The sequence below is a fragment of the Ambystoma mexicanum genome, chromosome 11 (genome assembly GCF_040938575.1).
Source record: "Ambystoma mexicanum isolate Mex_15411 chromosome 11, UKY_AmexF1_1, whole genome shotgun sequence".
NCBI classification, from domain to species: Eukaryota; Metazoa; Chordata; class Amphibia; order Caudata; family Ambystomatidae; genus Ambystoma; species Ambystoma mexicanum.
In genome coordinates this window covers 1,086,144,795-1,086,160,830 of record NC_090934.1, presented here as the reverse complement: position 1 = coordinate 1,086,160,830, position 16,036 = coordinate 1,086,144,795, and the positions used below count along the sequence as shown (strand labels likewise).

At 41.0% G+C, this 16,036-nt stretch overlaps 1 protein-coding gene across 2 annotated transcripts in view; it reads right to left on the bottom strand.

Moving 5' to 3' along the window:
* The window catches only part of OTUD7A (OTU deubiquitinase 7A), a 1,296,873-nt gene that overhangs the window by 324,554 nt on the left and 956,283 nt on the right, over positions 1–16,036 (bottom strand). For both annotated transcript variants that reach the window (XM_069624347.1, XM_069624348.1), the window contains one exon: positions 244–462. In XM_069624347.1, the coding sequence (XP_069480448.1) occupies positions 244–462 (219 nt within the window). The remainder of the gene's footprint in view (positions 1–243; positions 463–16,036) is intronic.

The following is a 16,036-nucleotide window of genomic DNA, read 5'->3' as shown; positions in this document are numbered from 1 at the left end:
ACCTGGAGAACTTTTAGGATAATTTAAGGGAGGATAGGCCAGGGGCAATAAGCACATGTTTGAATCCCGGGTCCACGCTTAGAAACCTTTTCGGTATTAGTGTGTTATAAAAAACGAATTATATTTATAATCCATTGAAAAATAAATCTGATTTAATACATGACACTGATCCCTGAGCATGAGCCCTCCTAACCAGTAGGATTTAGTGTAATAGAACAGTTGTTACAGCAAATACCCTCTCACCTGCTTGTTCCAAAGCGATCATTGTTGACTGTTCAATCAGATCCCGTTCGATAAAGCTTCGGAAGTCTTCACTATACACGCTGAGGTCCGGGAGCTGGAAGGTGTAGATGGGCATCTCCAGAGGAAACTGTTCGTTGTTGCAGTCATTGGCCACATGGGACCGAGCAAGGGAGACGATGGCCGAACTGGCGTGAGAAATCCCTCTTGAGAGTCGCTTCTCTGGAATAGAAATGGAAAATGTTTCGGGGTTGGGATAATCAACACTCAAGATTATTGTCAACTGGTTTTTGCACTAAACACTGCTACCATAAACCCCAACAATTTAATACAGGGGTATACAACCTTTGGCCCTCCAGATGTTTTGGACTGCAACTCCCACCTGCACTAGCCAGCATATTCAATTGTGAGAGATGATGGACAGCCGCAGGTTGCAGAACCCTGAAATACATAGCAACTCTGCAAATAATGGGTGGGCTCCTTCTTGTGCTTTTATTGAACTGCTACAGTTATGTCAATCTTTTTTGTGGCTATTTGTTGAGGAGCCAAAGTACTGGCCGCATCACAGTGGAAGGAACTCCTGCCTCAGCGCAAGCGTGTAAGGAACGCAGCAGACACTATGGTGTGGACTTCCGCGCCCTCTGCATTGCATCGGGATTGCAGAGGATGTGGATGTACACGAAGTCCGCATTTAAGCCACTAAAGTGTAGGATGCTGGTTCATTTGCTACGATAACCCCGTAAAGGATTTCCATTGCCATGATTTAGGAAACATATCGGTAAATCATTATCGATCAAATTTCACTGACCATCAGAGAGAATTCTGATGGGGCACATTATTTTAGATTGAAAATTGACTTGGCTCTTCAAAGAATATGGTATGACAGTGTTTGTTTCAATCTGCAAGTCTGGACTCGGCATCTATTGGTTCATGGAGTACAGCACATGTCTGATGAGATAGCATTGTTTCCAAGCACCATTGTGTCAGTACGGTTACTATGCGCGGCACATTTAACTTTTCCCACCTCTGCTGACAGTATTAACGCTTCAGTCTCGGGAGGATAGCTCAGGAGCAACATGCTTGCCTTGGAAGCAAGAGGGCACGGAGCAACACAGGTTCAATCCTGGGTTCGCGCTTACAAACCTCAGGGTATTAAGTGCGTTATAAATAACCTATCATATCATATATCGACACTTTGACACAGGAACCCTGATAGGATAATGCCTTTACTTCCATAAAATGTACTTTATTCTTGAATAAAAGAGGTGATACTCAATAATGGATGTATACAAACCATAACTACCTTGCTGCCCACTTTCCTGCTGTTTCTTGTCTGTCTCATACTTCAGACTTCTACCTCGTAGGCCATGGTAATGGGTCCAAGAGTCTGATCTGTTCTTCTCCTGCTTGCATGCCTGTTCCAGCTGTGCGAGCCATGTGTGCCAGATGCCAAGAGTCTCAGGGGCGTAAAGGATTAAGCTATTTTATTAAGGGTTGGTAGGATACATATTGAAATCCATTTCCCGCAATTCGGCGACAGTGGAAAACAAGCATTGGCAATGCCAACAGTTTGGGCTTTTTTTTGTGGGCATGTGAAAAGCACTTGCCAGGCACTGCCGTAGTGGTATTAACTGGCTAATGATGGTAGCAGGTGTAACATGGGGCGAGTACCTTAGCATCTAATAGCAGTGCTTGGCAAATGGCTAATACTCATACACAAGCCACAACTGCTGACTTTGTCAATGCTTGTTTTTAACAGGACTTCAGTGAAGGACACACATAGTGCTTTTAAAGAGTGGCTGATGGCAGACCTGGCTAAAACCGTTTTATTACTCGAGTAGCGTGTTCACAACATCAATTAAGCTATTCATTCTAAGAAGACTTCTTTGAGAAAACACTGGCATGCACTCTGCTGCAAAGTTTGATGGTAAGGCTTGATAAAAGCAAGCTAAAAGACTTCCTATGAGAAGGTGGTTTGGGCGCAGAGGGATAGGAACTGGGTGAGGGTGACAATAGGGATTAGCATGGCCATGGGCAGTCAATAGTTGGACAAATAACTGAACAACACCTACAAGCTTTGTCATATGACATTTCTCCCTGTCTGTAATATAATGCAATAGTTTCCGTTTATAGGTGACAGTACCACCTAATAGCCCAATATATAAAGAGAAAAGGGCAAAAAAAAGGGGAAGGGGCACAGAATCACGCAGGAAGAGAGCTGATGGTGCCCAGGCAAAATGTTCTTCAACATTCTTTTTTGGAAACTATAGGATGGATTTGTTAATTTTTATAGTATAATTATGGCTTTGTGTTGGAGGTTCTTTACAGGCCATCAGGGATTACAATATGAGTGGTTATCCCTGTGAGGAATATACTTGTTTCAGCCCTGCTATCATCCAATGCAATTCTTCTATTATGGGGTGAGATTCCAGAACGCGTGCCATTTTGGGATCTGGAGCAACATCCAAGTGATATTCATAAAGTAACAGCGGTGTAACGATGCTTGCTGTATTAGTAGAAATGAGTTTGTAGGGCTGTGAAACCTGTGCTGCAAGAAGCATTTTCTCACTTCCAAATTCTCCTCTCCTCAATGCCAGAAAGTAGGGATCCTGAAAGATATTTAGTATCTGCTGTAAAATTTGAAAATAAAAGTTTTGGGGCGTGGCTTGGGGCCGATGAGAGCGGCCGCCTAGTTTTGGCGCTCTGCTCCAGCGAAGCTTTTTCTATAATTAATATACTTTCCTAACGCACCTTTGCATGCCGCATCTATCCTGGTGAAGCTCCTGCATGGTTCCGAAGTTCCGTGGCACTGAGTGGGGAATTTTACTGCCGGCAAGTTCGTGTATGGATCCTCCGGAGGCCTGACTGGAAGCCACGTTGTCCCGTGTTACCGGCAGCCGACGTTCCCTGTCAGCTGGTCTGCTGCCACGACGCGGGTAGCACGCCTCATATGGGATAGGCGGTTTTTTCTTCTCTTTCCTTTTCACTTAATTTTAAGCACATATATTAATACTGGACTATTTTTTTTAACTTTTATTATTTTTCAAGTAGTTGGGATGGCTTTTACCTCAGGTTGATGAAATTCTTGGCACAACAATGGAGTTTGGCCACTTTTTCTTCGTATTTACCTTATAGTAAGCCCTGATATCAATGACGAACTTCCTTATATAGAACCTTTCATTTTTCAAGTGTTTTGTTTACTATATATTCCACATTCCTAAGACTTTCATTGCTAATATTCGCTTCCACAGAGTAAGACCGATTTAATCGTATTCATTTTTATTGCCTTACACTCCTCCTCATATTATATGCGCTCCAACCTTATAGTCTGCTCTCTAACATGTTGTAGCTATCTTGTGACGATTACATTGTGGTGTATTAAGTGTTCCACTCTCTTTTATCATTCTGGTGAGGAGAAAGAAGGGAGGAGAAAGTAAATAAGAAATTCAAGGATATTGGTTGTAAAATACCTGAGCTCTATCGAACTATATTATCCTTATATCCTCCTATTGTCATAATATGGCTACTAAAAATGGTCAAACAAAAGAGGCTAGTGTGCTGTCTCCCGCTACCCTCAAGAGACTAAAGAGTGTCTCTCCGACACCCAAAGAAGATTTTGTAGACCCTGTCATGCAGACCATCTTGTCAGAAATAAGAACTCTAAAGCCTTTCATGGAGGATACAAATGCTAAGTTGCAACAACTAGATAACAAATGGTCTGTTTGTGAATCACTCATGAATGAGGTTGAAAGGCAACATAGTAACACAGACGATGTATCTAGTAAGGTTGCTAACTTAGAATCTCAAGTTGCCTCCCTCCAACACAGACTGAGAACCTCTAAAACAGAAATAGGAGAAACAACCTGCACATTGTGGGCCTTCCGAAAGGAACTGAAAAAGGTGATCCTGTTGCCTTCCTATATATGTTTCTTCTTCAAATTCTTAGCCCACCGCCCTCTGTGCAACTCAACATCCTGAGAGGTCATTGTATTGTCCCCAGTAACTCATCTTCCAGCACTCATAGTCCATCCAGAACTCTTATTTTGGCCCTTCTGGACTTCACTCATATCACCCTCATTATGAAAAAAGTAAAACAAATCAAGCAGTTAACATGGTAGGGAAATAGAGCCTTCATCACGCAAGATGTTTCCAAGATAACAGCAGCAAGAAGAAGGGACCTTCTGGCTCTCCGACCTGCTCTTAAGCAATTAAATGCAGCATTATCCACCCTGCTATCCTGAAAGTTGTGTTAAATGGGCAGACTTCAACCTTTCAAAACACAATGGATCTAAGACAATACAACCGATCTCACAAAAGGAATGATATGGATACTTCTTCATTGTTTGTCTTATCCCCTCCCTTATATTTCCCTCATTCATGTTGTCCTTTGCCTTGTTGGATACTTGTATTTGTTTACACTTGTGTATAGGCGCGTTACAAATGCCATATCATATCACACACTAACAGGATTTTCTGCTTTAACGTTACTGCTTTATTCAAATTATTGTTTATATTAATATATATTTATCCTTTCCTTCTTGATTGATGGCTCTGACTATCGTATCCTGGAATGTTAAAGGATTACATAATCCCATTAAGAGACAGAAAGTACTCGCTCACCTCATTAGATTAAAACCCTCTATAGCTTGCATACAGGAAACACATCTCTCTGCCGATGAAGCAGCAAAACTTAAGCAACATTGGGTGGGTCAGATTTTTTCCTAGTGCAGCTAATGGAAAAAAATGGCTTAATAACACTTATACACAAAGCGCTCAAATGTAAAGTTATATCTACGGAAACTGATCAGTTATAGAGATGGGTTATTCTCAGGATATTGGTAGAATCTACAACCTATACAATTCTTAATGTATGTGGACCTACCTCTACAGATCCCTACTTTTGGAAACAACTCTTCTACTTTGTAATCCCCTTAATTTGATTGTAAATGGAGATTGTAACCAAGTCATATATCCTTTTCTAGACAGGAAATCGGAGGTGCAGTATACTAACACTACATCCCATACACAATTTATTAACTTTATAGCTGAAACAGGCTTTAGTGATGCTTGACGTATACTACATCCTACCGACCTGGAATTTACCTTTTATTCTATACCCCAAAACTCTTTTTCACGGCTTGATTATATTTTTATCCCTAATTCTACAGTTAGCCTTCTACTGGATGCCCAGATAGAATCCATCACAATCTCTGATCATGCTCCAGTGCACATTCAAATTGCTACCCCAATAACCTCTCACAACACTTGCAGATGGAGATTTAATACCAGCATATTAAATGATGTATCTTTCACACAATTTATCACACAACAACATAATAACTATTTCTCAGAAAATAAGGATCAAGACACATCTTTCCCCAATAATTGGGACTGCTATAAAGCGGTCCTTAGAGGTCATATTATCTCTTTTGTAGCTAAGAAGAATACAAACCTTAAATTTGAACCTGAATCCATTCTCAAATGGCTTAAACCCCTAGAAATTCAATTTGCCCGTACTAACTCTTCCGTAGTCCTTAGGGACATTTTGAAACTAAGATTTCAATACAATAAAATGATTATACAATATTCTTGTTCTAATCTACTTAAATACAGAGCCAAAATATATCAATTTTCCAATAAAACCAGTAAAACATTGGCTTCTTACCTTAAACTTAAGAAGGAGAAAAAAAAATTGTTATTATTAAAGATCACTTGAGGAGTAGGACTTTTCTGATAAAGAAATTGAGCATGCCTGTAAGAAATTCTATACCAATTTATATACTTCCCAAGCCCCTCCTAATAATCCTGCTATTAATGATTTCCTATACAATATACCTCACAGCTCATACCCTCAAACTGACCTCCCCTCACTCAATGCTCTAATGAATCCCCATGAAATACATTTAGCTATTAAAAACCTTAAAAATGGTAAAGCCCCAGGACCGGATGGCTTTCCCATTGATTGTATTGCCCATTTTTCTCATCTTCTAGTCCCTAAGCTCAACAAACTTTATTCTCATTTAATTTCAAATAACATGGGCCAAGGTTATTTTTTAGAAGCTATGCTAATAGTATTCCCTAAACCTGATAAAGATCCCAAACTCCCACAAAACTACTGTCCAATTTCCCTTATTAATACTGACTGTAAGATTTATGCAAAAATGTGTGCCAACAGACTCCTCCCTTTCTTACCCAATCTCCTTAAGCGATACCAAGTAGGTTATGTAAAAGGTAGGGTGTCCTCCTCCCATACTAGACTTTTTTTAGACATCATTGATATTTTAAACAAATCAAGTGACCCCTTTGCTGCGATAGCTCTCGATGCTGAAAAAGCTTACGATAGACTTGAATGGGACTACATGTTCCAAGCGCTTAGGTGCCATGGTTTTGGTCCCTGTTTTCTATCTATAATTAAGGTCCTATATTCCAACCCCAAAACTGCAGTCTTTGTAAATGGTCAACTATCTTCCTTATTTCCCTTATCTAGAGGAGCATGTCAGGGCTGCCCACTATCTCCTATCCTCTTTATTCTAGTGTTAGAACCCTTTCTCAAAGCCATAAGACAAAATAATAATATTTTGGGAATTTCATTTGACAATTTACATATTAAAACAGCGGCTTGTGCAGATGATGTACTTTTATTCTTTAAAAAAAACAGCATAGCGCCCAACATCTACTTAATATTATATCTAGATTTTCAGATTTGTCAGGCTACAAACTTACCACTGACATATCAGAGATTCTTCCACTTAACATGCATTGCACCCCATTTCACACTAGTACTTTAGTCATGAAGTGGTGTCCCGATGGATTCAAATATTTAGGTATCCACATTTCTGCTTCCATCAATAGCATTCGTTAACATAACTCAGGTAGTACATTAGCCAGAATCAAAGAGCTAGTGTCCTCTTGGTCCCCCCTTTATCTGTCCTGGTGGGGCCGACTGGAATCGATTAAGATGATGATCGCCCCCATAATACTCTATCTTCTCTATATGTTGCCTATTCCTCTTTCTCCTTCCTTCTTCAAATCTATAGATTCCTGTCTCACTAAATTCTTATGGGGAGAAAGAAACATAGAATTCTGCTTAGTAAGCTTGAAAGATCCCACTGCCAGGGAGGGGTAGGCTTCCCCGATTAAAAAAAATATAATTTATCCTTTACAGTTAAGCAAACACAGTGGTGGTCTTTTCAGTATATATCATTACAGGTGCCTATGTGGGTTTGCCTGGAGAGAGCTATGGCTTCCCCAAAGTTTTTTCCGGCTCAGGCACTTCGCTCAGCCGATGCCTATCTTGTTTCTGTTCCTCGATTTAAGGCCTCCCGTATTGGTGGCCATTCCTTTTCTGTTGCTGCGGCTCAGCTATGGAACTCTATTCCCTATGCTTTGAAAATTATTGAAAAAAACTATCTATTTTGGCTTCTCTCAAAACATATCTCTATTAGTCTGTGTTTGCCTCATCCCTGTCCTTCAGCGCTATGATGCATTTGTGGTGAACGCGCGCTTTACAAGTGTGACCTTTACCTTATTAAAGGGAAAAACACAACTAAATACTCCTGTTTTTGTCAATCCATCCTTTCCCTTAAGATATTTATGTTCCCATTCATAGCTAAGCAATCCTAATTTATATTCCTTCTCATTTGGTATAATACCCTGATTAAAATCAAAGGTAAATCCATTTCCTGGAAGCCGTGGACCTCTAAGGGTATCACATTTTGTAATCAACTATTTAAATGTGGTTTTTCTATGACATTTGATGAATTTATTGCCAAATTCCATATCCCTGGTGGTTCTTCCCTGATGCCATTTCTTCCAATTATTGCTGCAATGGTTGAACATTTTGAAACACTGATGTATAGTTCCAATAATCCTAATGCGCTAAGACTGCTGCATGTATTCAACTCTAATACTACAGCCTCTATCTATTATAACATCCTATCAAGTTCTTCATCTACCCCGAGGATTGAGTGTCTTCACAATGATTGGAGAAGAGATTGCTTACTGTTGGATCATTAGTTTTGTTGCCCCCCGCAATGGCAGTGTATCTCTAAAATGACCACCTCTGCAAGCCTTATTCAAACCTTATTCTTTTTGCATCACAGAGCCTTTATCACCCCTGTATCCCTTTTCAAATGTGGTTTATCACCTAATGATAATTTCTGGAGTTGCTTGCAGGTTCAGGGTTCTTTCAAGCATATGTTTATAGAATGTCAATATGTCAAGCCATTTTGGAACTCTGTGTGGAATACCATTAAATGTATTTTTACCTTTCCATGGATTTCTGTTTTGATTTTCTTATCTTAGGCAGCTCCATGCTACATAACAATTCTAGATGTCTGTTTGATTTATGCTTAATGGTAGCAATCCAAAATATCACAACCAATTGGAAAGTGAAAGTCAAATTCATTATACATTTCGGTGGAATTCTATATGCAATATTCACAGATTGGAAGGCTGTAATGCATCTACTCCTGACTTACTAAATAAGTATAAGTTCAAATGGCAATCATTCAATGACTATTTATCCGTGTAGATTATCATCAGTAACTTGCAAATCATTATCCTCTAACAATACCTGTTATATCTGTACCCTACTTTTCATCCCCTTCCTTCCTCCACTTGTGTGTGTTCTGTCTAGTTGGTGTTTTGTCTTGCTGTTTGTAATGGGTTTTTTTTCCTCTCATTATTCAAACATTATTAGTACTGTTGGAAACAAGGACACTTGGCTTAATTTAGTATTAATCTTTATTATATTGTGTATGCCTGGTCTTACATCTGCCTCTATTCTTGATATATGATAATTGTATTATTGCCTTGTATACCTAATTTCATCCAATAAAATCTTAAAATACAAAAAATAAAAGTTTTTGAAAATACTACATTTGAAGACAAAACATTTTGCAACCCAAAGGTGAGAAAAAGTGAGGAAAAAATTAAATAACCATTAATAAGACACAGGAAGATGGTGGCCCAGGCTATGGCTATTCACAAGGTGTGGTGATGTTTTGCTCACGGGATATAGGTGGTGCTGAGCACTTTTCAGTGGTTGGTATTAGCAGATGTCTGATTTGAGTGTTCAGTGAGAAGGGTGCTTTTGAATTTTCCTTAACCAGCTTTTGATCCAGTAAGGTGGGCTTCTCCTGTTCCAAGCTGGAGGGGAAGAACCAAGAATCTGATTGGCTCACACTCTCCTGTCTGGCAGTATAGAACTTTGATTGACGTTCCATAACTGCCTTTCATCTAGAAAGCCTGAGCCAGCAGGTCTTGAGGCTCTGTTAAAGAGCTCCTATGGGTGACCCTTAACAAGGTTGGATCTGAGGCCAGTATGTTGTTCGTAGGACTTGTCAGTTGAGTAACTGGTGGGAATATTGATTTGTTCTGAACTCTAGTGTGTGAACATTTAATTGAACTTGTGTACTCTGTTAATATTTCACTCTCTAGCAGGAAGATCCCATCTTCTCTTAAACTCTCTTTGATTGTCCCTCTTCTGAAAAAACCTTCCTTGATTCACATTGTTCCTACAAACTATTGCCCCAGTCTCACTCCTTCCTTTCTTAATGAAGCTCCTAGAAGCCTTAGTTGGCCCTCTGCTGAGCTCTTTTCTTGAAGAATCTGCTTTTTTTGATATATCTCAATCTGGCTTTCACCCTGTTCAGGGCACCGAAAGTGTGTTGGTCTCTGTTATTGATGACCTGGCCCACCACTATGATCAAGGCAGCATCAGAACTCGACTTGTCTGCCACGTTTGATACGATCGATCACGTTGTTTGCTCGATCGTCTCACCAGGGCTGGTCTTTCTGGTGTTGTCCTCTCTTGGCTCTCATTTACTCTTTCAGACAGAACCCAATCTCTTTCCCTTCCTTCGTTTCACTCCTCAACGACTGCGCTAACGTGTGGTGTCCCTCAATGATCAGCCCTTTCCCCGGTATTGTTCAACATCTATATTCAGCCTTTGACCGAGTTTATCTTCTCGCGCGGCTTCTGTTGTTATTCCTATGCAGACGATAACCAAATCTTGGTCTGTTTAGATGTATCTCTGCCTGCGGCGGCTACCAGATTTCAGGTATGGCTTAAAGCCATGAGACAATGGATGTGTAATAACTGGCTTAAGTTGAACAGTGAGAAAACTGAGGTGTTGATGGTGGGCCATTCGATGGTTGTGCACTTTTTGGCCTCCTTCTTTTTGGCCACCCTCTTTATGCCCTTTTCCTTCCCCTGCCTCATCCGTAGGGAGGCAGGGGAAGGAAAGACTTAGGCTTCTCCTGCTTGATCCATAAAAGATTTAGGGGTAAATATATCATAATCCCTATCTACAGAACTGTAGATTAGCATAATATGCCAAACAGGTTATCGTCAACTCAAACCCCTGCTTAAGATTCTTCCTTATCTTCCTTCTCAACTAAGGGCTCCTGTATTGTCCTCTCTTGGCCTGTCCTCAATGGTATACTGCAACATTTTATTCCAGGCACAACCTGCTCATTTATTGCGGCGCCTCCAAGTCCTGCAGAACTCTGCTGAGAGAGTAGCTACTTCTATGCCTAGATGCGCTCATATTTCCCCAGTATTGCGGCATCTTCATTGGCTTCCCTTTGCCGAGTGCATCTAGTTCAACGCCACTTGTTTGATCTATGGCACTTTCTATGGCTCCGGTGCAGAGTATCGGCAGATGCAATTCCAACCTTCTTTTCCGGCTCAGGCACTTCGCTCAGCCGATGCCTATCTTGTTTCTGTTCCCCGATTTAAGGCTTCCCGTATTGGTGGGCATTCCTTTTCTGTTGCCGCGGCTCAGCTATGGAACTCTATTCGCTGTGCTTTGAAAATTATTGAAAAACACTATCTATTTTGGCTTCTCTCAAAACATATCTTTATTAGTCTGTGTTTGCGTCGTCCCTGTCCTTCAGCGCTATGATGCATTTGTGGTGAACGCGCGCTTTACAAGTGTCTACAACAGAACCGACTAGAGCTTCTGCACAGCACTGCTTTATGACCATGCAGAATTAAACTAGGTGAGACCCTTCTGACGCTCTCAAGTCAGCAATTAGGGATGGTGGAGATTTGCCCCAGACATCATTCCATTTCCCTTTAGTTGGTCTATTTTGCCTCTCTCCAGCATGTGCAAAAACGTAAGCCTCCTGAACCATGTGTGCCAGCCTTTCCACTTTCCAGCACTAGAGGATGGCAACTGGGGGCCTCCAATGCACATGTCAACACACAATCTCTGCGCCTGTCCAGTGACGTCATTTCACCAAAATGCCAGTAGTAGCGTAACTGACAGCACAAGACACCTGACCTCTCATGATATTGTTGTTTGACCCCACCCCAAAGTGCTATCACGGGAAACAATGGAGCATGACCTTTCACACCATGACAAAACAGAAAGTGGCACCACATAGCATTGTTCCTAAGTAAAATATGGTTACTATATCACTGTAATGTGATATACAGTTCATACAAGAATGGATAATCATATGTATCATTAATTGCAGTGTGTATAGGGCCACATTACCAAATTACTGTGAATGCAAGCAGACGTCCATGACCAAATAATAATGATGTGTTATTATATAGTGCTTAAGAGCTTTATATAGAGCAAATATACATACAATATCACCCAACCTGTGTAGGTACTTATTTATTGGCCTCAGAAGGATGAAAGGCTGAATTGGCCTTGCTGGGATTCAAACCTGGAGCCTGCAGATTACACACACACAGCATTGCAGCGAGCGCTCAACCCACTGAGCTATATTACAGGCTATAGCTATCGTACCGGCCATAGTAAAATGAGCAATTACATGTCTGAATGTTCTCAAAGTTAGAAAGCAAATTACACTCAGTAGTGGATACCATTAAACTGGTAACTGAGATTTAACAGCAGGCCAGTTCATCTGCAGGTCTGGTGCCAAGTTGGCCACATGGCAAGCCTGTGTGGATCTACTTTCCAGGCTTCAGAGGCTGGCAAAATACATACCATTGGGAGGGTTTACAACTGTGTATTAAAGAATTTAGAGTTGCGCCGGGAAAGCCGCACACTCACATGGCATCCCGTACTCTGGGCACTCATTACCTCATAGATGCAAATAAACATCCTGAACAGCAGGCCAGGGAGATATAGACACATTACAACAAAGCATTACTTGTGGCACACTGAAATCAAGCGCCACTTTATGTGCTGTGGTCGAATATTTCTACACTGTACACAAGGATTTTGCCAATTGACCGAGGACACTGAGATGGAATGTCTTGTGAGGATCAGAACAGAGACAACGGCAAACAAACACGCTAGAAATGTAACTTGCGTAAAGCAAAATACACAGTCCGAAATGGATGCTTATTCTACTCTAAATGCTTTTTAGAAGTTTTTGTCTGTATTGTGAATTTGAGGTGTTTAAGAACAGACTAAATCAGTGATTCACCCCCTGAAGTGTGCCTGAAATAAACCTTTAAGAGTCTAGCAATTATTGTATAGAATTCCAGAAAAGCACATTATTTGTTATTCCTATTCTTTCTCATTCAGGGTCACTTCTCAAAGTGCAAAGTGTTACACTTGTGGAACCCCCTGATTTTTTGTTTAAGAGGCCTGCTTACCGCTTCTGGTAATGCCCCGGGGCCCGGTTAAGGCTCTGGCTGGGCTTGCAACTATGCCCCACCCCCCCTAGCTCGGGATGTATTACTTAATTGTATTTGCTGCCATTTCTGAGAAGGGGATCTATATTACTGATGGTATTGGACAGAGTCCTTGAAATCTGCAATATTTCCGAGCGCGAGGTAGGGGGGATTTTAAAGTGACACACATGCAGTGATAAAATGATGCCACATCGAAGAAACACCTGAAGCATGCACTCCTCCATTTCTGGCTTTGTCTAAGTTTCATTTATCCAATTTGTTACCCCATTAAAAAAAGTACACAAAGACTATAAAACTACAAAATAGCATTCAGTAAACATTGAAAAAGCTAATTTAAGAAAACGTAGGTTTTCTGGAGTGAGGAAAACACAGATTCATTGTTGCTGAGGGAGAAGAAATTCAGTTGACTGGAGCGAGAAACACGCAAGTGATTCATTTTCACCAAAAAAAGGCCAGAAGTGTAATGTTGGATATTGGGACAGGTAGCTCAGTCTGTTGAGCGTATGGTGTTGGTAGGCCGTCAAGCTGCAGGTCGCAGATTCACCTACCGATGGACTTGATGAAGCCTTTTGTCTTTCTCAGGTTGATGAACCTGAATCCCATTAAATTGAGTTAATTGTATTTTCTGATATTTACAATACAGTGACATCCAATGGGAAGAGCAGTCGCAATGTGTTGACACAGGTGCGACTATTACTGCTATTGAAAGCAATACGTTGTCACGGATATTAAGGTTACAGTGACAAAGAGAGCGCACCTCATTACTGAACAGCAGTCAAACACCCTCACATCAGCAAGGTGAATCCTCACACTTCACCTCATAAAAGACAGAAAAATCCACTACAACAACCAATAACCCCCCTCCTATACAAGATATTCTTCACCAAAAAGTGGAATTCAATAAAAAAAAAATCCTCATTCTGAAAAAGAGTTCACTTTACAATCACCAGTGCCACTAAGAATTGCCAATATGAGGACCTCAATGATCACATATAACAATCATTTCACTAAAGTCTGGTGGCACCTTATGGGCCATGAAATTGCAAGGCTAAAGCGCCAGCCACTGGCGTAACAGGAGCCCCCGCAGCCGCCGCGGTGTGGGGGGCCCCGCAACCACATGTTCTGGGAGGGGGCCCCACTTGGGGTAAAAAAAAAGATTTTTTTTTTCAACATTTCTTTTTTTACATTTTCTTTTTGAATTTACTCTGCATTTATAAAGAAATGATTTCTGTAACAGAAAGATTTCCTTTATGAAGGCAGAGTGAATACAAAAAGAAACTTTCTTTTTGAAGTCCGGGGGATACCTCCATCCCATAACATTGACTTCAAAAATAAATAGTTTATTTTTGAAGTCACTCTGCCTTCATAAAAAAAATATTTCCGTTACGGTTCAGTCCTTAACGGAAATAATTTCTTTATGAAGTCAGAGTGACTACAAAAAGAAACAATTTATTTTTGAAGTATTATGGCCCCCCTCAACCCCATGACGTGTACGTGTGTGACTGTATGGTGAAAGAGTGCACACAAATGTATGGGTGGCTGGGTATGCGTTTGTGCATGTATGGTGAAAGGATGCACACTTAAAAGTATGGGTGGCTACCTGGGTGTGCCTGTATGGTGAGAGGGTGCACACTTAAATGTATGAGTAGGTGCCTGGGGGTGTGTGCCTGTATGGTGAAAGGATGCACACTTAAATGTACGGGTGGCTGTCTGGGTGTGTCTGTATGGTGAAAGGGTGCACACTTAAATGTATGGGTAGGAGCCTGGGGGTGTGTGCCTGTATGGTGAAAGGATGCACACTTAAATGTACGGGTGGCTGTCTGGGTGTGTCTGTATGGTGAAAGGGTGCACACTTAAATGTATGGGTAGGAGCCTGGGTGTGTGTGCCTGTATAGTGAAAGGTTGCACACTTAAATGTACGGGTTGCTGCCTGGGTGTGTCTGTATGGTGAAAGGGTGCACACTTAAATATATGGATGGCTGGGTGTGCGTGTGTATATATGGTGGTATTGTACAAAATTACCTACTCCCAAATGTTCAACACCCAAAGGTTCGACACCCAATTTTCTGCATATATATATATATATGTATATATATATATACATATACGTATGTATATATATATATATATATATATATATATAGATATATATATATACATATATATGTGGGGGGGTAAAGTGAATAGAAAATGTATAGGGGTAAGGTGGGGAGCTGTGGGTGATCTCCCCCACATATATATTTGTGGAAAATTGAAAAAAAAGGACTTTTGGGAGTCAAACTTTTCGGTTCAGTGAAATCACTTAGATCCTATATGGTGAATGGTGTGTGTGCTTGTGTTCAGGGGCGTAACAAAACCTACATTTCAGAGGGGATAACCCTTCAAATGTTGGGAGAGGCGCTAACTTCACGTGTGATGGGGAGAAGCAAACTTATTTGTGTCGGGGCATCTAACTTCTTTACGCATTTTAATGAGACTATGCTAGTGCAGCTTCAATGTTACAAGCAGTTCACTCTCTCCTTTAAGTCTGAAAGCACCCACTTATGGACTGCTATGAGAATGACTGGTCTCCTGTTCCCTCTCTACCCTTCCAAACACTCCCCTGGCAAGTACTAAACCCACATCACAATTTCAATTGCTTAAAAAATTGGGCATTTGAATGCAGATACTAACAGTGAAATGCTGTACATTAGTAATTGCTGGGCCGGGCCCTTGTTAACAGCGAAACCCAGGTGCCGTTTAATATCTGTGTCCTTTTCTGTCCGGCAACTGCTCTGTAGGTCAGCCAGGTCAAGTCAACATAGCCCACAATTTCAGTAGGGGGGAGTGCTAAAGCCCAGTCAGCTCAATGGTGTTGCACCACTACTTGTGTTTAATGGCTTGATTACTTATTGGTAATCTTCATTACACCTAGCCCTATTCTTCCTCATCCCAGAACTTGTGTATGAGGCAGTACCTGTGTATGAAGCACCATGCCTCACCCACAAGTACTGGGATAAGGTAGAGGTACATGAAGGTAATGCCTGACTTGGCTACATGTAATCTTCATTACTCCTAGTCCCACTCTTCCTCATCCCAGTACTTACAAGTGAGGTAAGGAGTCTCATACGTAAGCACTGGGAAAAGGAAGAGGGACATGGAGGCCATTCTGGGCCAATGAGCTGATTTTGG